At 51.0% G+C, this 26,283-nt stretch overlaps 1 protein-coding gene across 2 annotated transcripts in view; it reads left to right on the top strand.

Moving 5' to 3' along the window:
• Positions 1 to 7,853: 7,853 nt before the first annotated feature.
• Positions 7,854 to 26,283, top strand: part of LOC138516929 (E3 ubiquitin-protein ligase TRIM39-like) — a 158,750-nt gene continuing 140,320 nt past the window's right edge. For both annotated transcript variants that reach the window (XM_069632393.1, XM_069632394.1), the window contains exon 1: positions 7,854 to 8,298. In XM_069632393.1, the coding sequence (XP_069488494.1) occupies positions 7,870 to 8,298 (429 nt within the window). In that variant the 5' untranslated portion in view covers positions 7,854 to 7,869. The remainder of the gene's footprint in view (positions 8,299 to 26,283) is intronic.

The following is a 26,283-nucleotide window of genomic DNA, read 5'->3' on the forward strand; positions in this document are numbered from 1 at the left end:
GCTCTAGTGGCGCAGAAGGTGAGTGCTGTGGATAACACCCCCCGCACCACAAAGGACTGCCGCAAAAGGTGGGACGACCTGCGGCTGAGGGAGCGGCGCATCCTCTCTGCTAATAGAAGCCAGGCCTTGGAGACTGGAGGAGACCCAGGTTCGCCCATGAAACTAATGCCGTGGGAGGAGACTTGTGCGGCCATGATAGGCCCGAATCCATCGAAGGGGTTGGACAAATGGGGTGTGGGGCAATGTCATCCGCTGATGGAGGTGAGTGTCCAAAGTTAATACTGCCAACGCCAATGTTATGAAAGTCACTGCTAAGATCTGGCCAAGGAGTCACAGCATGGTCGGCCACACCCCCCCCTGTAAATCATGCCGAAGCAAGTGAGACCCAGGCTAGTGCCAGGTGCGAGGCCGTAACCTATATGACACATACCACAGAAAGTGGCCCATTCCATGAGGCACACAGGGCAGTTGATGTAAACAGTGTGTATGTTAGACAGCACAGTACCCGGCCAACATAAGTGACACAGACTTGTGCATGCATTTACCACCCAAGTATTGAATCATGTGCCGTTCCCCACCGAAATGCCAGTATCCCACAAGTACCTGAATGTGCTATTGTAGCCATGTATAAATTCTGGCTCTCAAATCATCACTCATGCCGTCCCTCTCTTCCACCCCCACAGGCAGTGAGCATGACAGCGAGGAGGAGGAGAGCAACCGACCCAGCACCTCCAGGGGCCAAGGCAGGGGCCGCCGTCTCCCAGCGAGGAAGAGAACACCTGCACGCACACCATTTCTGGCCCCGCTATGTGTCCTGTGCAATGGAATGATGGAGGGGGTAGCATCTTCAAGAAGGGTTATGGTGTACACTCACATCTTGCTGCACGTACATAGTGTATGCATGCAGCAGTGTTGTAGTAAAATCATTGATGTGTTGTGTTCTGTGAGATTTGGTAGTAGGGAGTGTTGGCTGTAGTCAGTAGCATATTCGTCATTCTGCACTGATCAGTACCATGGTGACTTGCAGCACTCCTATGGGTGTGCGGAACCAGTGACACGCTGAGGTATCCCTGTTAGGCTCACTTCAATGCACTCCCAGGGATGACTGTCCTGTGTGGTGAAATGCTGGAGGCAGCGCCATAGTGCATATGCAGTGCATAGTGCAGAATGCCCTTACGGTGTGTGAGGGCCACCGATGAGTGGTGCATGCGTTGTGGGATGTGGCCTGGTTACCTGTTAGTCATGTAGTGTTAGTTGTCGGCCTTACTTCATCACTGTGAGATTTGGTAGTCATGTGCCATTTCACTTGCTTTGGGCACAGTGTTCGGTCAGGTGCACATCATGCAATGGCATCAACATTTCCCACCAAGGTGGAGTATGCATCTCCCCCCCTTCTCACCCAGGTGGAGTATGCATCTCCCCCCCTTCCCACCCAGGTGGAGTATGCATCTCCCCCCCCTTCCCACCCAGGTGGAGTATGCATCTCCCCCCCTTCCCACCCAGGTGGAGTATGCAGCCACCCACCTCACAACCCCGATGCACTGCCATGGCCCAGTCAGGCAACTCACCAAGCAGCCAGGCACGTCGTCCAGCATGTCGCTCCATTTAGCGTGGTAGCGTGGAGTTCCACAGGGCCAAAGAGTCATGAGTTGATCCTGGATATCGGGCAATGCGTGATGATCTTGCTGGCGTTGCATACCATCTGCACATTGATGGAGTGGTATTGCTTGCGGTTGCGATATGCCACCTCCATGGCATGCGGGACCACCAACTCCAGTTGGGTGCAGTCGAGGGCACCTATACAATTTGGCATGCCTGCCAGTGCATGGAAGGCAACTTTTGTATCGAATATCTCCTGGGGAGTCCGTGGTAGGGATATATAGTCCCTTGTGTGCTCGAGGAGGACATCTAGCACTTGGTTCTGTATCCGGGAAAATAAGGGTTGTGATATGCCATGCATGAGCCCCACTGTGTACTGGTATGTGCCTGTGCCAACGAAGTGGGGCACAGACACTACCTTCAGTAGAGGGGGGATGGCGGTGCGTATTTCTATGAGGCTCACTATGTCGTCATGTATCAGGTCCACTATGGTGGTGATGGTGTCACGGTCAAGCCGGTACAGTGTGTGGATCTGCTCTGGTGTTAGGTTGAAGGGGGTGGCTCTGATGCGAGGGATTGGGGGCTGCCGGCGTGGTAACGGTGGCTTCACTGGTGGAGCATGCTGGGTGTTAGGCAGAAACCTGTGCAGTTCCCTGTGGGACCACTGCAAAAATTTTAAGTCTACAGGAGTTAGCAGTAAACCCAATTGGTAGCAGTCTGCACCACCCAGATTTACCTGGTAGCTGTGGCTGAGCAGTCAGACTTCTCTCAAGACGAGTTAGGCCGTATTTGGAGTATAGAGGATAGGGCAATTTACAAAGTAGAACAAGCAGACACTGATCAGAGCTTGGGTGTATAGATATATAATTATTTATTTAAAAACACATCTATGGAAAACACACTGGCACTAATATGGCAAACAACTTCAATCACAGTTACTATAAGTATATATCAATCCCATAACAATATTTCGACAAGTCTAGGTTCAACGGCACCACTTATTTGCAGACAGAGGTGAATGCTTTAACCTAGATGGCATTCTAGTATTCGTTAGAAAGGGAGAGAAAAAGGCAGGGTATGAAACCAACTCAGTACCAACACTTTTACGAAACAAATGCCAGGCGAGCAAGGCAGGGTCTACTGTAAATCACAAAGTTCAGAGGCCAGGCCCACTCGGAGAGAGGCAAGGCGGTATGTCCCAAAAGTACCACAGTGGAAATGCACTTCAAGCCTTTGTAGCAAAATGTCACAGAAAGGTTGGACCAGTTTAGAACAAAAGTTTAAGAAGGTCTGGAGGCGACCCAATGGAAAGGTAAGGATTTAAGACACCTCACGCTAACCGTCACAAGGGAAGCCAGGTGGACACAGTACCTTGAGAGTGAAGAGGCCGCTCCGGCGGGGGCAGTTGTTCCTGGTGGTGGAGGCAAGTCGGGGCTTTGCCAGAAGATGAGATGATCTCGTCGTCGAGGAAAGTTGAAGATCGTTACACCACCAGGGAAGAGGCCAGCCGCGGAGTGCTCAATCACAAGGCACCACCTTTTGGTCGCGGTACAGTGGTTAGTGGCTATCCGGTTGCCGGGGTGCTCAGCACGGGCAATTCGACCACTAGACATCCTGGAAGTGAAGAAAAAGCAAGGGAATGGTTGTTCCTACCAGTCAGGGCAAGAGGACTCTCCAGCAGGGAGATCTCCTCTGTCGTTGGGAAGTGGTGAGTCGGTTCAGCAGGGCTCCACCGGAGGTGTCGTCGTTGCAGGTCGGCTCAGCTTTACCCGCGTCGGATTCTTAGGTCATGTGGCGACTTCTGAAGTTCCAGTCCCAAAAGCCCTGCTTTTATGCAGAAAACCCTCATTAATTCAGCCTAGCTGTCAATCAAACATGCTAAGTGGTGAGCGGGGCGGCTCACCACTCGGGCCAATCACACCAGAGTGTGACTTGAGTTGGCAAGGCAACTCAGTCCAGGGTGCCTAAACCCCTCCCACACCCTCTGTGGTACCCAGACAGAATGGCACCACTCTGGAGGGCTTCTGTGCAGAAGCCCGCCAAAAGTGGGACAAAGGGCTCAACCTTTGGTTCGGAGTTACAGAGGCGAACACATACGCCATTTTAAAAACCGAGTTCTGGCAGAAAATACCCACCGGTGGATTTATTTAAGACAAATAAACCGGCGGTATGTTAGAGACTAATGTGAAAAAGTATTAGCCTCGAACAATGGGAAGAATCCCATAGGAATATATTTGTGGTCGAATAAAAAAAGTAGTATCCACTGCCACCAGCCAAAACTCGACGAGGGGGACGGAACAGTGCCCCCTCGAACAACAGACCCAGGGCTAATCGAATTACCCCTATCAGTACGTCCAGGATGGTTTGTACTCATTCTGTTAGTAAATTTAGGTCAAGTAAAGCCAATGGTGACTTTACATGCCCTGGGAGACAGTAGTCAGTCCCAGGGTATGGAGTCTATGGTGGGGATCCTCTAAGACACCCCAGTGTTACGGCACAGAGGATGCGGTGTAACATACATAGCAAAACACATGAGGCCCTATGGAGTAAAAGACCCCATAGCCCATAGAACACATTGACATTCAAAGAAATCAACCACAATCATGTCCAAGAGCGGGAGGAAAAGAGTCTCACTCTTGGCAGGATGAAAAATCCAGCAAAGCTGCTGGGGGACTCACTAGGTTAGGAAATTCAGCCTAAACAGAGAATTCTCCCTAACACTGAGCCTGTCTCACCCTCCTTCTCCTCCTGTGTCTCCTCTGTGGTGGTGGCTGTGGTTGTTGTTGTTGTTGTTGTTGTTGTTGTTGCTGCCTTGCAAGCAGGGCCTCCAGCTCCAGTAATGCTACTACTATTGGTATCATCTTGGTGTGGGAGGGGGTATGGTGTGTGGGTGTGCTCCTTTTGTACTGTCCCAGACTCCATTGCCTCCACCTGTGCTGATTGTGTGCACCTGTGGCTCTTGGTAACACTGCTCAGGGTTCTTAACAACTTCTCGGAGATGCCGGTATTTACTCCATGCCGGTAAGGTACTTTTCGGGCTTCAGTAGGCCATTATTTGCATGTCCTCAGGGCTTGTGATCAGCTCTGATTTATGGCATGCCATTAATGCCAGCATGTTGTGTCGCGCGCGCGCGCCTGGACCTCTATTTACGGCATCGTACTGTACGATGCCGTAAATAGCGGTCTGGTTGGTCAGAATAGCCAGTAGCGGTAAGCGATGCCGGTAATCCTTTACCGGCATCGTTTTTACCTTACCTCCAACCTCGGAATGACCTCCATGGTGTCTCTAATGACGTCAGCGCCACCAAATATTTGTCATTAGTCGATCATATTCCATCAGGGCGGTCGCATCCACAATCAGTGTTGGGGCACCTGTATCCATGATGACGTTAGCAGGATAGGATTTGAATGGATATCTGAGAGAACATCTGTTTGCATATGTATTTGTCTTGTCACTGGCCCTCCTGGGGGCTGTCCAAACAGGGACTGGCTTCTTGCATCTCTAATTCTTTGGGCCGTCATGCTTAGGAGGGACAAGAGGGGCCTTCCAGGGACCCTTTCTTCAAGATACATATATATATTTTATTTCACTTGCTGTATTTAGCGTTTTTATTCTTTTATCGTCCTTCCTGCTCTTATGATCTTTTATCTTTGTGGTCTTTTAAAATTGTGTGTATCCTTCTTTGGCTGTTCTTGCTTGTGTTCCGGGGTCCTACCTCGTTCTGGTGTTAAGAGCCCATTTGCCTGCGGGCCTAAGGCACTCTACATATGTCCAAATAAGTAAATAGGTGGTGTTATAGCGCCACCTATAAGATCAAATTATTGCATCGGAGTACAGCTAAGAGAGAGGACGTGAGGAGGAACACATGACGTGTGGGTGTTTGGTTATTTACCCACCCATGGAATGCCTGTGGCCATACTAATCCATATGGCCATTCCAACTCACTTCTGGCACCTCCGAGCCCAAAACACTTCTTCCTGGGATCTGTTGGAGCTAGCTTTATTAAGCAGTAGCATCAAACTATCTGCTTGTAGTGCCTGCCAGTGTTATTTCAAAGCAGGCTTCTGAGAGTTAAATGCTTAATGGGTGCTGTAAACATGCTAGTAGTGTAGTACGTGTCTTTTAATAGTGTGCCTCCAGTCACTTGATTTATGAGCAGTATATGTGTCCTTCCTTGAAGTATTGCATTGGCAAAGCCAACAGTTTTGCCTTTTGCACAGATATTAGGTAGGCATTTGCCAGACACTGCTACTATATGCCGCGTTATTTTGCAGCTTCTACCATTAATGGCTAGTTAGTACCATTACGCCAGGGACTGCCAAATGCCCAGCCCATCCATACACAAAAGCTATAACCATTGGAATTGCCAATGCTTGTCTGTGTATTGTCTTTTGAAAGATGTCCACGGTTTTGCATGTATTTTCCTAGTTAGACGCCTCGCTCCACTTCCTTTATTCTTATGGCTCTCGGGCTCTCCCGTTTTCTCTATTTTTAGTTTAGGCTATTATGAGCTATAAGCCCACACTATCTCATTCAAGTACATATAAAGATCATTGGCATTATAATTATGGTATTTATTGAGCAGGGACCTAGCTTTGAGAAGCAACAGAGTACTTTGCAGAGGTATACAACAATACAGATACACAATGGGGGGCTTTACAGAGGCACACAACAGTACAGATGCATAACACTGCACTTTTCCGAGGTAACAACAAAACAGATTTTAACAGAGATATTAACTACTTTCTTTAAGGGATTAATGGATTGAATGACATTTTTCATTTTGTAAAAATTGTTTATAAAAAATTAAATGCAAAAATAAAACAGATATACAGCGATGGGTAGCATACAGAGGGGCACTGAGGAGGGGTACAGCTGTACAGGGTGGCGTGTAGGAGAGGGGTGCACAGCGTCTAGCGAAATAAGTGGCGCAGGCGCGTCATGATGTCCTAGTTGTTGAGGAGGTGGGTCTTGAGTTCTTTTCTGAATTGTAGGAGGGACACACAGCTTGTAGGCGTTGTTTGGTTATTTGGTCACCCATTGACTGCCATGGTCAGGCTAATCCCTATGGTCATTTCCACCCAGATCCTACCCCTGCCCGTCAAAATACCTCCCCATGGGAACTCTTTGAGCTCGCTTTAGTCAAGCCTTACCATCAAATTTGAAACTCAAAATACCTGCCAGGGTTTTATGCAAGGAGTCTTCTGTGCGTTAATGACATAATTAAAGCTGTAAACCCACTAAATGTGTAATATAAATGTCTAATCCAGGTCTGCCTTCAGCCGCTTGATTTATAAGCACCATGCGTGTCCTTCACTGATGTCCTGTTAAAAACAAGCATTGGCAAGGCCACAAGTTTTGGCTTGTATCTAAGTGTAAGGCAGTTGCCAGGCACTGCTATTAGATGCCCAGGTACTCGCACCATTTTGCACCTGATACTATCAATGTCCAGCCTACACAAAAGCCCAAACTGTTGTAATGGCTAAACAGGAGCTAAACGCAGTTCCTGGGAATCCAGCATTCACCAGTGACCAGGAGCTACTTCTAGGGAACCAGGAGCTAGTACATAGCGTTCCCCAAATATAACTACTGGAAACATAATTGTGCCCATTGTGTATGGCCCCTTATACTTTAAATGCCCCGTCGATGAATCCTAACATTTATTTAGACATTGTCCCTAATTCACACAGGGATGATATGATATAAGTCATGTATAACGCGCAGGTATGTTTGTTTGGCATCAGTTGGCTTGGGTAGCCAACACTAGCTCCTGGTGGCTGGTGTGTCAAACTAACCAGGCTCGTCCAGTGTAACAAGCAGGAGCTTCAATAGCTCCCAGCTCCTCCCAATTTTCGAACTCTGTATTATGTTTGTGAAATACACTTTAACTTCAGACCATTGCCCTAACGTTATTCCTGGCTGTACACTTAGGCGTGGATTTATATGAATCCCTCGTAGAACACACCTAACTGAAGCTGTGCTACCCACTGGGATAAGCGCTGTAGCCAGATGATGAAAGGCGGAGCCTGCGCGTGTAACAAGAGGAGCCAAGATACCGGCGAGCCCTGTGTGATCACATCCCATGTGCACACATAGCCACAATGCTCGCTGTCTCCTCTTGTGCCGCCAGAGACTCCTCTGCACTTTCCTGCTTGGCAGGGTGTTGTTTGGCATGTAAAGTCACGTGACAAAGGCGGTATTTCCTGCCTGAAAGTTTCTGCAAAGTGAAAGTTAACGTCGCCCCCCCCCCCCTTCCGCGTGCCCCAGCCATGGCCGCGGCTAGCCCGTTCCAGAATCTGCAGAATGACACCAAGTGCCCGATCTGCCTGGAATATTATGCAGACCCGGTGACCACCGAGTGTGGGCACAACTTCTGCCGCGCCTGCATCAACATGCGCCCCCAGGGGCGTGGGGTAGCGGTGCTGGCCTGTAGCTTCTCCTGCCCGCAGTGCAGGGTGGTATCCTCGCGGGCCAGGCTGAGGCCTAACCGGCACCTGCAGGGCATCGTGGAGTCGGTGAAGCGCCTCGCGCAGCAGTCCGAGGTGCTCCAGGCGCACAGTGTGTGTGAGGAGCACGAGGAGAAGCTCAAGCTGTTCTGCGAGGAGGACCAGAGGCTCATCTGCGTCATCTGCCGCGAGGCCAGGGCGCACAAGCTTCACAGTGTGCGCCCCATCAAGGAGGCCGCCCTGGACCACAAGGTGAGGAGGTGCTGGTGGCAGTGGTGTGTAGGGGCAGCCATGCCAGCAGTCAATCTACCTATACCCTCCCCCACACACAGGGGCACAGTGTGCGCCCCATCATGGAGGCCACTGTGGACCACAAGGTAAGAAGGTGCTGATGGCAGGGCAGGGGGGTGCACTAGCAGCCATGACACCAGTCTAGCAACATATACCCTCCCCCACATGCAGGATCACAGTGTGCGCCCCATCAAGGAGGCTGCCGTGGACCACAAGGTGAGAAGGTGCTGATGGCAGGGCAGGGGGGTGAACTAGCAGCCCTGACACCAGTAGCAACATATACCCTCCCCTACACGCACAAGCTTCACAGTGTGCGCCCCATTAAGGAGGCCGCCGTGGACCACAAGGTGAGAAGGTGCTGATGGCAGTGGTGTGTAGGGGCAGCCATGCCAGCAGTCTATCTACCTATACTATACCCCACGCGCAGGGGCACAGTGTGCGCCCCATTAAGGAGGCCGCTTTGGACCACAAGGTGAGAAGGTGCTGATGGCAGGGCAGGGGGGTGCACTAGCAGCCATGACACCAGTCTAGCAACATATACCCTCCCCCACATGCAGGGGCACAGTGTGCGCCCCATCAAAGAGGCTGCCGTGGACCACAAGGTTAGAAGGTGCTGATGGCAGGGCAGGGGGGTGCACTAGCAGCCATGACACCAGTCTAGCAACATATACCCTCCCACACATGCAGGAGCACAGTGTGCGCCCCATCAAGGAGGCTGCCATGGACCACAAGGTGAGAAGGTGCTGGTGGCAGTGGTGTGTAGGGGCAGCCATGCAACCAGTCTAGCAACATATACCATTCCCCACACACAGGGCCCAGTATTCGTCCCATCAAGGAGGCCACCGTGGACCACAAGGTGAGAAGGTGCTGGTGGCAGGGATGTGTAGGGGCAGCCATGACACCAGTCTAGCAACCTATACCATCCCCTACACACAGGGGCACAGTGTGTGCCTCATCAAGGAGGACACTGTGGACCACAAGGTGAGAGAGTGCTGGTGGCAGGGGTGTGTAGAGGCAGCCAATCCACCAGTCTAGCAACATATACCCTCCCCTACACGCACAAGCTTCACAGTGTGCGCCCCATTAAGGAGGCCGCCGTGGACCACAAGGTGAGAAGGTGCTGATGGCAGTGGTGTGTAGGGGCAGCCATGCCAGCAGTCTATCTACCTATACTATACCCCACGCGCAGGGGCACAGTGTGCGCCCCATTAAGGAGGCCGCTTTGGACCACAAGGTGAGAAGGTGCTGATGGCAGGGCAGGGGGGTGCACTAGCAGCCATGACACCAGTCTAGCAACATATACCCTCCCCCACATGCAGGGGCACAGTGTGCGCCCCATCAAAGAGGCTGCCGTGGACCACAAGGTTAGAAGGTGCTGATGGCAGGGCAGGGGGGTGCACTAGCAGCCATGACACCAGTCTAGCAACATATACCCTCCCCCACATGCAGGAGCACAGTGTGCGCCCCATCAAGGAGGCTGCCATGGACCACAAGGTGAGAAGGTGCTGGTGGCAGTGGTGTGTAGGGGCAGCCATGCAACCAGTCTAGCAACATATACCATTCCCCACACACAGGGCCCAGTATTCGTCCCATCAAGGAGGACACCGTGGACCACAAGGTGAGAAGGTGCTGGTGGCAGGGATGTGTAGGGGCAGCCATGACACCAGTCTAGCAACCTATACCATCCCCTACACACAGGGGCACAGTGTGTGCCCCATCAAGGAGGACGCTGTGGACCACAAGGTGAGAGAGTGCTGGTGGAAGGGGTGTGTAGAGGCAGCCAATCCACCAGTCTAGCAACATATACCCTCCCCCACCTGCAGGAGCACAGTGTGCGCCCCATCAAAGAGGCTGCCGTGGACCACAAGGTATGAAGGTGCTGGTGGCAGGGCAGCAGTGTGCACTGGCAGCCATGACACCACTCTAGCAACATATACCCTCCCCCACACACAGGGCACAGTGTGTGACCAATCACGGAGACCGCCATGGACCACAAGGTAAGAAGGTGCTGGTGGCAGGGGTGTGTAGGGGCAGCCATGCAACCAGTCTAGCAACATATACCATTCCCCACACACAGGGCACAGTATTCGTCCCATCAAGGAGGCCACCGTGGACCACAAGGTGAGAAGGTGCTGGTGGCAGGGACGTGTAGGGGCAGCCATGACACCAGTCTAGCAACCTATACCATCCCCCACACACAGGGGCACAGTGTGTGCCCCATCAAGGAGGACGCTGTGGACCACAAGGTGAGAGAGTGCTGGTGGCAGGGGTGTGTAGAGGCAGCCATGCCACCAGTCTAGCAACATATACCCTCCCCCACACGCAGGAGCACAGTGTGCACCCCATCAAGGAGGCCGCAGTGGACCACAAGGTGAGATGGTGCTGGTGGCAGGGCAGGGGTGTGCATTGTCCGCCATGACAACAGTCTAGCAACATATACCCTCCCCCACACGCAGGAGCACAGTGTGCGCCCCATCAAGGAGGATGCCATGGACCACAAGGTGAGAAGGTGCTGGTCAGGTGGCAGGGCAGGGGTGTGCACTGCCAGCCATTACACCAGTCTAGCAACATATACCCTCCCCCACACGCAGGAGCACATTGTGCACCCCATAAAGGAGGCCACCGTGGACCACAAGGTGAGAAGGTGCTGATGGCAGGGCAGGGGTGTCCACTGGAACCCATGACACCAGTCTAGCAACATATACCATCCCCCACACGAGGGTGCACAATGTGCGCTCCATCAAAGAGGCCGCCGTGGACCACAAGGTGAGGAGGTGCTAGTGGCAGTGGTGTGTAGGGGCAGCCATGCAACCAGTCTAGCAACATATACCATTCCCCACACACAGGGCACAGTATGTGTCCCATCAAGGAGGCTGCCGTGGACCACAAGGTGAGAAGGTGCTAGTGGCAGGGGTGTGCACTGGCCGCCATGACACCAGTCTAGCAACATATACCCTCCCCCACACGCAGGAGCACAGTGTGCGCCCCATCAAGGAAGCCGCTGTGGAGCACAAGGTGAGAAGGTGCTGGTGGCAGGTGTGTGTAGGGGCAACCATGCAACCAGTCTAGCAACATATACCATCCCCCACACACAGGGCACAGTGTGCGCCCCATCAAGGAGGCCCCCGTGGACCACAAGGTGAGAAGGTGCTGGGAGCAGGGGTGTGGACCATAAGGTGAGAATGTGCTGGTGGCAGGGGTGTGTAGGGGCAGCCATGCAACCAGTCTAGCAACATATACCCTCCCCCACACGCAGGAGCACAGTGTGCACCCCATCAAGGAGGCTGCCGTGGACCACAAGGTGAGGAGGTGCTGGTGGCAGAGGTGTGTAGGGGCATCCATGCAACCAGCCTAGCAACATATACCATTCCCCACACACAGGGCAAAGTATGTGCCCCATCAAAGAGGCTGCTGTGGACCACAAGGTAAGAAGGCGCTGGTGGCAGGGATGTGCACTGGAAGCCATGACACCAGTCTAGCAACATATACCCTCCCCCACACGCAGGAGCACAGTGTGCGCCCCATCAAGGAGGCCGCCGTGGACCACAAGGTGAGAAGGTGCTGGGAGCAGGCATGTGGACCACAAGGTGAGAAGGTGCTGGGCGCAGGGGTGTGTAGGGGAAACCATGCAACCAGTCTAGCAACATATACCATCTCCCCACACACAGGGCACAGTGTGCGCCCCATCAAGGAGGCCCGCATGGACCACAAGGTGAGAAGTTGCTGGGAGCAGGGGTGTGTAGGGGCAGCCATGACACCAGTCTAGCAACATATACCCTCCCCCACACGCAGGAGCACAGTGTGCACCCCGTCAAGGAGGCCATCGTGGACCACAAGGTGAGAAGGTGCTGGTGGCAGGGCAGGGGTGTCCACTGGAACCCATGACACGAGTCTAGCAACATATGCCATCCCCCACACGCGGGTGCACAGTGTGCGCTCCATCAAGGTGGCCGCCGTGGACCACACAGTGAGAAGGTGCTGGTGGCAGGGGTGTGTAGGGGCAGCCATGCCAGCAGTATAGCTACAAATACCATACCCCACGCGCAGGGGTACAGTGTGCGCCTCATCAAGAAGGCCACTGTGGACCACAAGGTAAGAAGGTGCTGGTTGCAGGGCAGCGGTGTGCTCTGGCAGCCCTGACACCAGTCTAGCAACATATACCCTCCCCCACACACAGGGCACAGTGTGCGCCCCATCAAGGAGGCCGCCATGGACCACAAGGTGAGAAGGTGCTGGGAGCAGGGGTGTGTAGGGGCAGCCATGACACCAGTCTAACAACATATACCCTCCCCCACACGCAGGAGCACAGTGTGCACCCCGTCAAGGAGGCCATCGTGGACCACAAGGTGAGAAGGTGCTGGTGGCAGGGCAGGGGTGTCCACTGGAACCCATGACACGAGTCTAGCAACATATGCCATCCCCCACACGCGGGTGCACAGTGTGCGCTCCATCAAGGTGGCCGCCGTGGACCACACAGTGAGAAGGTGCTGGTGGCAGGGGTGTGTAGGGGCAGCCATGCCAGCAGTATAGCTACAAATACCATACCCCACGCGCAGGGGTACAGTGTGCGCCTCATCAAGGAGGCCGTCGTGGACCACAAGGTGAGAAGGTGCTGGGAGCAGGGTTGGGGACCACAAGGTGAGAAGGTGCTGGGAGCAGGGGTGTGTAGGGGCAACCATGCAACCAGTCTAGCAACATATACCATCCCCACACACAGGGCACAGTGTGCGCCCCATCAAGGAGGCCGCCGTGGACCACAAGGTGAGAAGGTGCTGGGAGCAGGGGTGTGGACCACCAGGTGAGAAGTTGCAGGGAGCAGGGGTGTGTAGGGGCAGCCATGACACCAGTCTAGCAACATATACCCTCCCCCACATGCAGGAGCACAGTATGCACCCCATCAAGGAGGCCACCATGGACCACAAGGCGAGAAGGTGCTGGTGGCAGGGCAGGGGTGTCCACTGGAACCCATGACACCAGTCTAGCAACATATACCATCCCCCCACACGCAGGTACACAGTGGGTGCTCCATCAAGGAGGCCGCCGTGGACCACAAGGTAAGAAGGTGCTCGTGGCAGGGGTGTGTAGGGGCAGCCATGCCAGCAGTCTAGCTACATATACTATACCCCACGCGCAGGGGCACAGTGTGCGCCCCATCAAGAAGGCCACTGTGGACCACAAGGTAAGAAGGTGCTGGTTGCAGGGCAGCGGTGTGCTCTGGCAGCCCTGCGACCAGTCTAGCAACATATACCCTCCCCCACACACAGGGCACAGTGTGCGCCCCATCAAGGAGGCCGCCATGGACCACAAGGTGAGAAGGTGCTCGTGGCAGGGGTGTGTGGGGGCAGCTATGACACCAGTCTAGCAACCTATACCCTCCCCCCACACAAAGGGGCATAGTGTGTGCCCCATCAAGGAGGCCGCTGTGGACCACAAGGTGAGAGGGTGCTGGTGGCAGGGGTGTGTAGAGGCAGCCATGCCACCAGTCTAGCAACATATACCATCCCCCACACACATGAGGACAGTGTGTGCCCCACAAAGGAGGTCGCTGTGGACCACAGGGTAAGAAGGTGCGGGAGCAAAGCAGGGGTGTGCACTGGCCGTCATGACACCAGTCTGGCAACATATATCCTCCCCCACACGCAGGAGCACAGTGTGCACCCCATCAAGGAGGCCGCTGTGGACCACAAGGTGAGATGGTGCTGGTGGCAGGGCAGGGGTGTGCACTGGCCGCCATGACACCAGTCTAGCAACATATACCCTCCCCCACACGCAGGAGCACAGTGTGCGCCCCATCAAGGAGTACGCCGTGGACCACAAGGTGAGAAGGTGCTGGTCAGGTGGCAGGGCAGGGATGTGCACTGGCAGCCATGACACCAGTCTAGCTACATACACCCTCCCCCACACGCAGGAGCATAGTGTGCGCCCCATAAAGGAGGCCACCGTGGACCACAAGGTGAGAAGGTGCTGGTGGCAGGGCAGGGGTTTCCACTGGGACCCATGACACCAGTCTAGCAACATATACCATCCCCCACACATGGTTGCACAGTGTGCGCTCCATCAAGGAGGCCGCTGTGGACCACAAGGTGAGAAGGTGCTGGTGGCAGGGGTGTGTAGGGGCAGCCATGCAACCAGTCTAGCAACATATACCATCCCCAACACACAGGGGCACAGTGTGCACCCCATCAAGCAGACCGCCGTGGACCACAAGGTGAGAAGGTGCTAGTGGCAGGGGTGTGTAGGGGCAGCCATGCCAGCAGTCTAGCTACATATACCCTCCCTCACCCTGCAGGAGCACAGTGTGCGCGCCATCAAGGATGCCGCCGTGGACCACAAGGTAAGAAGGCGCTGGTGCAGGGCAGGGGTGTGCACTGGCCACCATGACACCAGTCTAACAACATAGTCCATCCCCCACACACAGGGCATAGTGTGCGCCCCATCAAGGAGGCCACTGTGGACCACAAGGTGAGAAGGTGCTGCTGGCAGGGCAGGGGTGTGCACTGGCAGCCATGACACCAGTCTAGCAACATATACCATCCCCCACACGCAGAAGCACAGTGTGCACCCCATCAAGGAGGCCGCTGTGGACCACAAGATGAGAAGGTGCTGGTGGCAGGGGTGTGTAGGGGCAGCCATGCAACCAGTCTAGCAACATGTACCATCCCCCACACACAGGGGCACAGTGTGCGCCCCATCAAGGAGGCCGCCGTGGACCAGAAGGTGAGAAGGTGCTGCAGGCATGGGGTGTGTAGTGGCAGCCATGCAACCCGTCTACCAACATATACCATCCCCCGCACACAGGGGCACAGTGTGCACCCCATCAAGGAGGCCGCCGTGGACCACAAGGTGAGAAGATGCTGGTGGCAGGGGTGTGCACTGGCAACCATGACACCAGTCTAGCAACATATACCCTCCTCCACACGCAGGAGCATAGTGTGCACCCCATCAAGGAGGCTGCCGTGGACCACAAGGTAAGAAGGTGCTGGTGGCAGTGCAGGGGTGTGCACTGGCAGCCATGACACCAGTTTAGCAACCTATACCCTCCCCCACACACAGGAACACAGTGTGCACCCCATCAAGGAGGCCGCTGTGGACCACAAGGTAAGAATGTGCCGGTGGCAGGGGTGTGTAGGGTCAGCCATGCCACCAGTCTATCAACATATACTATCCCACACACACAGGGGCACAGTGTGCACCCCATCAAGGAGACCACCGTGGACCACAAGGTGCTGGTGGCAGGGCAGGCATGTTTAGTGGCAGCCATGACACCAGTATATCAACATATATCATCCACCACACACAGGTGCACAGTGTGGCACAGTGGGCGCTCCATCAAGGAGGTTGCCGTGGATCACAAGGTACGAAGGTGCTGGTGGCAGGGGTGTGTAGTGGCAGCCATGCCACCAGTCTAGGAGACTGGTAGACACATACACCATCTCCCACACAAAGGGGCACAGTGTGAGCTACATCAAGGAGGCTGCTGTGGACCGTTAGGTAAGAAAGCGCTGGTGGCAGGGGTGGACTCAGTCTCAAGCTGGCATGGCACCAGCCCAGCAAAATGGCAGAAACATACACCATCTCTCACACAAGGGCACAGTGTGCACCCCATCAAGAAGGCCGCCGTGGACCGAAAGGTAAGAAGCTGCTGGTGGCAGGGGTGTGTACTGGCAGCCATGACACCATTCTAGCAACATATACCATCCCCCACACACGGCACAGTGTTCGCCCCATCAAGGAAGCCACCAGTCTAGCAGAAATACATCAATTTGGTCCTTTGTGAAGTTTCTAGAGGATATATTGACCACTAGCTGTTCTGCTTGTTCCGTGACATTAAGTTTCTTGTGGCCTCTTCTTGACGTCTATTTTCTAAAAAAGAGACTGGAAAGGTATGCGAGGTTCATGGCTGTGTGATGAGTGATGGCCATTTAATGACTCTATACTCCATGCAGTACTTCCTGCAGAGGGTGCCTTAATGATGGTGGTGCTGTTAGTCATCACCCTTTACATTTGAGAAACAACAATACAGTCAGATTTTCAGAGTAAAACGCATAGTGTCAGACGAAGAAACACTGGTAACAGAGAATGCCAAAATGACCAAGAAATATATCAATAGGGATTACCCAGAGGAGATACTGGACATAGCCAAGATCAGAGCAAGAAACTTAAGATGAGAGGATCTCCTCACCCCTAAGACTAGGGCAAAAGAAATACAAAGTTTGTATGGACTGAGGTACTCCAGTCAAATTCACCATATAACAAGACTCATTAAGAGACTGTGGCGACTTATACAATTGATTTCCAGTTGCGACATTGTTTCCTAGTCCCCTGATCATTGCATATATGAGAGGTTGTAATTTCAGGGAACAACTTGTGAGGGCTGAGAAACCGAGAGCAAAACAGCAACTGATAACGCCAAAAGAAAAAGATTGGCACATTCCCATGCCTCAATTGTAATAATTGCAATAATATCATAAGGGGGAGCACTGTAAAACACCCACGCACTGGCACTAAGATCCAACGTAAGGACTTTGTCACCTGTTACTCACAATCTGTCATCTATGGACTTAGTTGTCTATGTGGGATTTATTATGTAGGTCAGACAACAAGGAAAGCAAAGGAGCGATGGAACAAACACAAAAGCAGCATACAAACCAAATATATACGTTCCCCTCTAGCCAGACACTTTGCAGAAAAAAAGCATACAGTGGCCCAACTCAAAACAATCATACCAGAGATGGTACAAAAACCACAAACGGGAGGAAACCTGGGAAGGAAATTAGATCAGAAAGGGTTGTTCTGGATAGAAAAACTTAGCAGCTTAACCCCAGGTGGGATGAATGAAGACTTCTATCTGGGAGCCTTCTTTTGAATTGTTTAGAAGAGAGTACTGCATTGGATACAGTGCACCTTTGAATGCAATGGAAAGTGAAACAAGGTCTGACCACACTGTAAAATGTCCACATTATACTGTCAGCCCATGATGGGAACTAACTGTATTTCCAAACTTATCAGATGTAACCTAATAATGTATAACCTATGAGTGTCACATATGATCTGACAACAGAAATAGTAAGAAAAACAACTGGTCGGTTGCCATGTTTATACGTATAAATATAATGGACCAATATGGGGGAACATTACAGAAATGGACATGATATTTGTATGTATACTTTGCATTGTAATTTCTGAAACTAATGAAACTTGGCCAGCAGAGGCGGTTCTGCGATCTAGTGCTGAGTTTGACAAAAAACATTATAATGGAAGCATGATGTTTTCATTCATATCACACCTGGAGGAGTCAGTATGTTGTTGGGTTGGTCAATATCTAGGGACATGGGCCCTCATGTAATCACGATGTAAATATACATCTACTTTCTTGAAGTAGGTGTATACCAACTGGAGGACTGGGAATCCTCCATTTAAGGTGATGATAGCATCTAACATAGATATAGGCAAGAACCACAGACAGTATTAGAAGAACCTTGTGACATTCTGTCTCTTAATCAATAGGGATTGCTGAATTTTCGGGTTCCATGGGAAGCCTTAGCTTTTCTCTGAACATTTCTCTGAACACAGCTTGCACTGTTTTCACCAGATTATCACCAGGTGAAAATGAAAGATAACTTCATGATAGATATGGATTTCTTGATGTAAATGGAGAGTACAGTTAACTATGGATTACTTCACGAAATAAGTATATTCTCCTCCTATCTTCAAAGTTCTCGAAAGCAGTGTGCAATTTGGCGCATGAAAAGTATGAATTATAGCTCCTAAAGAAGGGAAGGGATTTTCCGAAACGCATAGGGCATGTGATTGATGCATTGTTGATTTTTGAATCTTTTGTTTTGTTAGAAATAAAACAAAAATTTCATTTTGTACAAAAAATAAATTGTTGATACTTCATTTATACAAACAATCAAGACTGTTGATATATTACTTGTTCATGAAAGTGATTACTGAAAAGAAGGTTTTTGAACAAAAGGAATGATTTAGATAGTTGTACATATTGATTGTGTTACAATAACAATTTGGTGTGCAGGGGACGGGACTGTTCCACAAGTTTGTGGACACCTGTTTGTCGCATTAGTATTACAGATCGGTCTAGGAGATGCTTGTAGAGAGACAGCAGGCAATGTGTGAGAGAATCCAGATATTAGCGTTGAAACCATAATTCTTCATTCCATTCCAACCTTCTCTCACTTGAGTCGAGTTGGCAGACAACTGATGTTCTAATCACTTCTTCTAAAACATTGTTTTTGGACTTAACCAAAAGTAGACAATTAGCCATAACAATTACCTCCAGTGCACTCAACTGTAGAACGCACTGCCTTCTCCAAATCTTGGGCAAATAACCTAACATAGAAGATGACAGGCTTGGATTATTAGAGAGGAAGTAAGTAATATCTTTGTAATCTTTGAAACCTTAAAAACGTCCTTATAATGTTATGGGCGTAGTTTGGACAACACAGACAGAGTTTGTTGAAGGGGCGGAATCTGGTGAAAGTGCATAGTCTGGCAGAGGTGGGGTAAAGTTGGGAGGGACGGCGCAAGCACTTGCTTAGGCCTAGGGCAGCAGAAAGCCTAAATACACCACTGGCCACTAGTCCAGCAGACTGGATAAACATACACAATCTCCCATACACAGGTGAACAGTGTGCACCCCATCAAGGAGGATGCAGTGGACCACAAGGTAAGGTACTGGTTGCAGACCAGCAGCCTGGCAGCAAAGTACACCATCTCCCACACGCAGGCACACAATCCCATAGTCCTTTAGCCACAAGGCAAGCTTCTTCCCCTCACCCTCTCGCACATCTATACTCTGCGAAGCCAATCTATCTGTTAAGAAAACCTCCTCTCATCACCGATCACCTCTCACAGCACTCCTCTTGCAGCTCTGTACAACACAGGCACATGAATCACCCCCATGACTACACTACCTTTCCCCACTCCTCTTCCAAAAGGGGTGGGCTCGTTGGCCTAATGATCAACACGCCTCAACCCTCTGCCCCTTTCACCCACCGTCTGCCTCTGTGGTTTGGGTTCCCTTAATCCCAACTCCTCTCTATCCTCCTGCTCGGCATCATCCTGATTTATTGACCACTGGACACTCCCAAATCCCACTTCTTTCCTCTAGACAACATCATTTAGTCCATTCCCACAACAGCTCATGTGAGACTTCAACCTCCCTGAAGTCTCACCCGTCTATGAACAGGGAACTTAACTCCTTGCCCTCTTACCACTGTGAGGAGCCAGGAATGAGACGCAGACACAGAGGACTCAAGGTTTTTGGTTATAAGCCTTTATTCAAATCAAGAAGCAGTTGGACAATGCCTCAGAATCCCTACCCTAGGAGGCATTTCCCTCCCTCAACCAAAAACGAAGGGGTCTCCAAAGCAATATATGTCCGGTGTCTATTCTGGCGCTCACACTCTAAACTCACACTGAGATGCAAAGGATATTGGGGATCATTACAACGTTGCCGCTCTGGAAACAACGGTGCCGGTAAGCTTACCGGCACCGTTGTTTCCAGACTTTCAAAGTACAAGTCTGGTGGGTGGATGCCCTCCCGCCTGGCAGGTATGACTTGCTGGGTGGATGCCCTCCTGCCCAGCCTGTATGACTTGCTGGGGGCAGAACGGCACTGGTGCGTCAGTGGTCTCCATTCCCTATGGGACTCAAATGGGAATGGGGATTTACAATTACTGACGCCTGACTTACCGGACCACTGGGGTTGTAAAGCCCCGGTGTTTCTGGCAAGTCAGGCACCGGTAAATCATTACGGGTCCGGCGCTACCTGCCGGTTTTACCGGTATGGTTACCGCCAAGCACGTAATGAGGGCCATTTCTCTGATAAAGTGTTCAAATCCAACCTAAAGGTCTGATTCAAACCGAAAAATTCCAAATGGACAAGGTTTTATAGCTCCACTTCCTCAGCTTCCTTTTCGCCAATATACAAAAGTAGTTCAAACAATGAATATGCAAGTTCCTCGTAAACCCAATAGGGTAACTCCCTCGTCTCAGTGTGCTCACAGTTCTAGGGAATGGCTCCCTTCACCAGATAAGACAACTCAAAATCCCAAAGGCATGAAACTTCTTTTGGTTTATCTGTCCAATATTTACAATTTAGGTGCGGGTCCCAGACTGAAGTCACCGGGTATACTCCCCTGCCAGGTTTTCTTTCCACCTTGGAAATATTAAACTTTCCCTGGTCTACTCCTCTGCCAGGGTTTCAACACCTGACCTTGCCTGGTATCCTGCCAGGACTTCTATATATTTGCAGTTCACTTTATCTTTGCCAAAGGGGTATTTTATTCTTCCCTTTTTAATCTTCAGCTACGCCAGGTTCGTGTTGTGGGTCTGTTAGGGAACATTTCTGTTATTGCTATTTTACTTCTATATGTGTGGTCCACCCCAAAATTCTTGCTTTTGTTGCAGCATCCTGACCTGACTTTTGCCAGATGAGCACAGCCTTCAGCTGCACTCCACTGGGCTTTCGTTCATCGTTGTGGGGAAACCGTCACGTCTTTCAGGCTGTCAGTACCGGGACACTTTGTTTCTCTTAGTCTTTTGACTTTGTTGCCAATTTCGGCAACTGTATTTCGTTGCACAAAGTACCTTACTGTACCGTGCAAGGGGTCTATGCGTTTTTGGGCCCTAGTCATCCACAAGGATTTTTTGGTGATTGGACAATGTGTCTAGCAGTGTATTTTTATAACTTTTTACCAAACCATACCGTGCTTACGTCGTTTGGCTCATGACTGTGGCTAGTGTCCGTCATGGCCGTTCCATGAGGTCTTTTGTCCTCTTCCTTGGCTATTTTGTCTGTTTTCCTACCCCCTGGTCTTTGTGACCCTGCAATTCCTTATTTGAGCAAGCAAAACAAAAACCCTCGAAAACCGCATCTTTCACAGGCCACTGCAGGTCATGTGTTTAGGTACCCAGGAAGTGGGCTAGGACTGTCTGGTCCCAATCCGCACTACCGGAGCCAGGATGTCTGGTGTGGATGAGAGCCGCAGTGGACCCTGGTTGGACCACTGCTGGCGTGCATGAGTGGGGCAGATCTCCTCATTGGCCAGCTGGCTGCGAGCACTCACCGGACGTGTGGATAAGAGGAGGGTTTCTGAATGCAGACCCAGAGATCAGCAGTAGGTCTGAATCAACTTGTACGTGGAGCCAAGTATCCAGATCTGCGCAGAAGAAGCTTGGCACGCTGCTCCCTGAGCCTGCTGTTGTCCCTGTAGAGCCCTGCTCTGCACTCGATCTGCAAAGGGCCGTACAACCCTTGAAGTGGTGAGACCAATCACTCTCAGCATCACCTGGTTGTCCTGCAAAAGAGACAGTTCGGAAGTGTCACTGGGCCATCCAGTGGACCATCCAGTGGACCGTCCAGCTTGAAACTGGCACCTGTGCAGGAGCGTTGTCCTATCGAGTTTCACCTCGAACATTTGTGGAATCCAAGCCCGCACTACAAAGCAACGTCTAGCCAAATTTCTTTGTTCAAGATGCTTTGGACTGTGAGAGAGAAGCATGTGTCAGACCGTGAGAGTTCGATGCCCGTGCGTCACTGTTCGACAGTGACGGTAGCCGACGGCGGTTTTCCCGGTGTCCCGTCAAAGTTTCGACAACATAGTTTCGAAATATAAAAGTTTCGAAACAAAAGGATCGAAAAAAAACTTTCTAATGCATTTTTTTAATATAAATGTTTTTTTGGGGGTTCGTATAGTAAAATTAGTGGTTTTTCACCAAAAAAATGGGAAATTCGATCCTTTTGTGTCAAAACCTTTGTATTTCGACACTATGACTGTCGACCAATTCACTATAAACCGGTTTTCCGACTTTTCTTCTCGTGCCCTGAGACCAGCTGCATTGGAGTTTTCTTATTTCTTCAACGATGAGAGATGGAGCTCCTGTTGTAAACAGGACCTGCATTTGCACCCGCAGCGCCTGTGCACTTTGGAGCCAAATCAAGGGCGGGAAATCGTAGCTCAGGCGACCCTCTCCAGACCTGCCAAGTTTGAACCCAAACCGAGCTAATGGCAGGGAGTACTGAAACCACTTAACAGTGACCCCTTGTTCATCCATTGTATTTTATGCACAGGGGATCCCTCGTGGTCCCCTCTTTGGCTTGAGTGGCCTCTGCTTCCTAAAGTCCTCCAAAAGTTGGGAATCATTTTTTTCATTGCAGCAGATCCTCTACTGACTTTCGGAACACGTATTTACCCTTCAGAATCCTTTCCCTAACTTTGCCAGCTCTTCCTTGTACTTTGTGACTTTACACACGGCGAGTGCTTATACACGCGCTTCGAACATTGAGCACAAGGTTCCATACATCGTAGGGCTGGACTTATCAAGTTAGTGTTATCCATCTCGGAAGACTGCCAATGCTATAAAGTTGGCCTGTCCCTTTCCCTTACATGTTTTGGCAGGATTCTGCACTTTACTGCATTGACCAAAGCGACTGTATATATTTTACAAAGTGTGTTGTTTGAGTGGTGATTTTAATGTGCTTTTCATTATTCACTTGTGTTTATTCTTGAGCCTAATAAATTGTTTAAATTTCATATACTACTATCTAAGGGTAATTCTTGGTGTCTTACTCTCAAATCACCCCCGCTCCTCCTGTGACTAGGCCTTGACTGCTATCCAAGCTACCCTTGGTCTGGCTATCTTCCCAGAAGTCTTCCATTTCACTAACAAGGGGGGCCTCCTAAACATCTGTTCACCAGAGCAGAGTTTAGAAATAATTCTAACAGGTTCCTACCCAGGCTTCCCTGCGTTGGGCTTTCTGGGCTCACCGTCTCTCTTTCTGGTCTTCTTGGCACACGGACTCGGTTAGGGAGGTTCCCTGGATCTTGCGGCTTCCTACAGACATGACAGTCCCCTCTCTCATAGGCATCCGATCCTTCCCGGATGTCCCTGCTGTCCCTGGTTGGACATACCGTTTGCTTGCCTTTGCTTTGTGTCAGCTGAAGCGGGACCTTCCTGGGCACGTTGGGTGTGGAGCTGCCTTCCCGCGTCTCACAGCAGTGTGCTGCTCCAGGCACAAGAGCGGTGAATGCGCTGCATCTCCGATTCACATGACAGTGTGTTGGCTTCTGCAAATGTAAGCCTGCTGTCTTCTCTGAGTTGTCCGCTATCATACCGCTGGAGTATGGTTCATACGGCTTGGTATCTTGCCTTCAGCCCTTGGATATACAAGCCCTTCAGTTTCCCTGGGCTGATTCTCTTCCTGTAGTGCATGCTTGAAAGTACAGCACTGGCGTGAGCAAGGTATCTCACCTCTCCTCAGTGGTACCCCCAGTTCAGCAAACTTTCCTTTGGAGCAAGCCGCTTGTTTCCCCGCCAGCCTTTTATTTGCTATAGCGGTCACAGGGCGATCACTAAGTCTCTTGCGTTCTCCTCTCCTTGCACTGGGTTGCTACTCTGCTGTTCACCACATCTCTGACCACTCCTCCAACTGTCACTACTGCTGCTACTACTGCCCATTGATGTTTGTCCCTCTTCCCTTTTTATCCCTCAACTGCTTTTCTGTACAAGATAACAACTAGACCGTGAAAGCTGGTTCTCCTGCTTATCCCTCACCTCCTTGCATGGGTCCTCGTCTCAGTTGTGGTACTGTTTGTGGTGCGATTTTGAGGAAGTTGGCATTAAAATTAATTGGGAGTAATCATCACTGCTCCTCGTGATGATCGTCTCTTCCTAGGCATAGTTGTTAATAAACTGTTCTTTGTGGAATGTTGGGGAATTCTTGAAGTAGACTTGGTCAGTGGTTCAGGGAGAGTGATACAATATGCTATCAAGGCGTGAGCAAGGGAGGGAATATCCCTAAAAGGGAATGGGAGGTATGTGATTGGTTCAGATGATGCTGTGCCATCCCCCATGTGGTCCTCCCTCATATAGCTGCCCCCAGGATCAGGTAGCCACTGCCCTACCACGGTCACATGAGCATCTGTGACCGTGGTAGGGCAAAGGAGTGGTGATGATTTCAACGGATTCATCACACCAATCCCTTACCTCACTTCACAATCCATTCGTCGATTCCCATGGAAACCCTTTTGACCTTGGCTTCCTCATCTCTTCTCTCTCCTCTTATAAGATCTTCAGCAACCATTTTCCTTCACTTCAGTGTCATGATTTCCTCCTATCCATCCCTCTCTCATCTCCTGCCTCAACAGACTTTCTCGATCATACAGGCCTGCTCTGACTTTACACAAACTCTCCTCTCCTGGCTACTTAGATATATTTGAAAGGACATTGTTGCATACTGAATGTGAACTGTGTAGTGGGACAGGGTGTATAGAGAGATTCACCATGCACTTACACACCAGAGGTAAGCCCTAAGGAGATTAATTGAGCATATTTTGGGTTGAACTGTAAATCTTGCAAAAAGCACGTATTATATTATTATTACTATTATTGTATTTATTGCTAGCATGCCTAGCTTCTTGAAGCAACGGACTGCTTTACAGAAGTATACAACAGTACAGAGAGGTAACAGAACAGATATACAGAGGGTCACAGGTGAGCTATACAGCTGTACAGGGTGGTGAGTAGGAGAGGGTTGGACGGTGTCTTTCGAGTCAGAGGGCTCAGGGGTAGACGTGATGATCTAAATGTTGAGGAGGATAGACTCTTTGAATGGGTGGGTCTTGAGTTCTTTTCTGAATTGTAGAAGCGTGGGGGTGAGTCTGATGCTGATGGGGAGGAGGTTCCATAGTCTTGGGGCGTAAGCAGAGAAGACTTGTTTTCTGGTCCTTTTCTTTTTGCAGCAGTGATTTTCAAGTCTGCACTTGTCCTGGCTTCTGGTAGTGCGTAGTCCGCTGGAGATGCTGAGTCTCTCAGGGAGGTAGCTGGGTGAATTGAGATGATGCAGCTAGACTTGAAGGTGATTTGTGCATGCAGTGAGAGCCAGTGAAGGTCGATGAGGACTGGGGTGATGTGATCGTATCGCTGTAGACCCTTGATGAGGCGTGCGGCCGCATGTAGGACACTTCTCAGGGGCACAAGGAAGGGGCAGAAAGGAGGACAACAGGAGGCTCCGAGGAGAGCATTTCCTCATCCTGGTGAGATAGGACCAGTGCTCCAACAAGGGCTTAAACAGTGGAACTAAAGCTGTCTGTAGGGAGAAAGGGCTTAACTTTACACAGGAGGGAGAGCTGATACAAAGCTGTGTCCTTAGCTATGTGTGTCTTGAATGAGAGATGTTTGTCGATGTGGAACCCGAGGGACATGGCGCAGGAGGTGGGCTTGGGTGTGTAGCTCTCAGGCTTCAAGGTTAATAGCTAGGTCTGAATGTATGGGTTTTCTGTGTTGTTGGTGAGGAGTAGGAATTCGGTCTTAGAAGGGTTGAGCTTCAGGTATGCAATGGACATCCAAGACGGCATCAGGGAGGGGCAGGGTTTGAGCCTCTGGATGTCCTTGATGGAGTCGGTTTTGAGGTATAGCTGTGTGGCATCGGCCTATTTGTGGATGTGGATGTTGTGTGTGGCTATGATGGCTCCCAGCGACCCGGTGTACAGATTGAAGATCACTGAGGAGAGGATGGAACCCTTTGGGACTCCACAGGTGATGGGTAGCATTGGCGATCTAGAGGAGTCGATCTCAACAAACTGCCGGTGGTTGGCAAGGTAGGACTTGAACCAGCTTAGGACAAAGTCGCTGATCTCCATGCGCCGATGTAGGGTGTCCGTGAGCGCCAGGTGGTCTACTGTGTCACTTAGGTTGTCGGGATGCAGAGTGGGTTTCTTTAGTATAGGGAGGATTTGTCCTGTCTTTATGGTTGATGGGAAGGTGCCTAGAGTTAGGGAGCTGTTGTTGATTTCCAGGTATGGAATGGAGAGCTCCGGGGAGGGTCTTGAGGATAGATGCTGGGAGGATATAGTCTGTATGTGATCTGGGTTTCAGGGTTTCTAGCAGGTCCTCAGTAGAGAGTGTCTTGAATGCTGCCCA

Source organism: Ambystoma mexicanum, chromosome 6q, assembly GCF_040938575.1.
Source record: "Ambystoma mexicanum isolate Mex_15411 chromosome 6q, UKY_AmexF1_1, whole genome shotgun sequence".
Lineage (NCBI taxonomy): Eukaryota > Metazoa > Chordata > Amphibia > Caudata > Ambystomatidae > Ambystoma > Ambystoma mexicanum.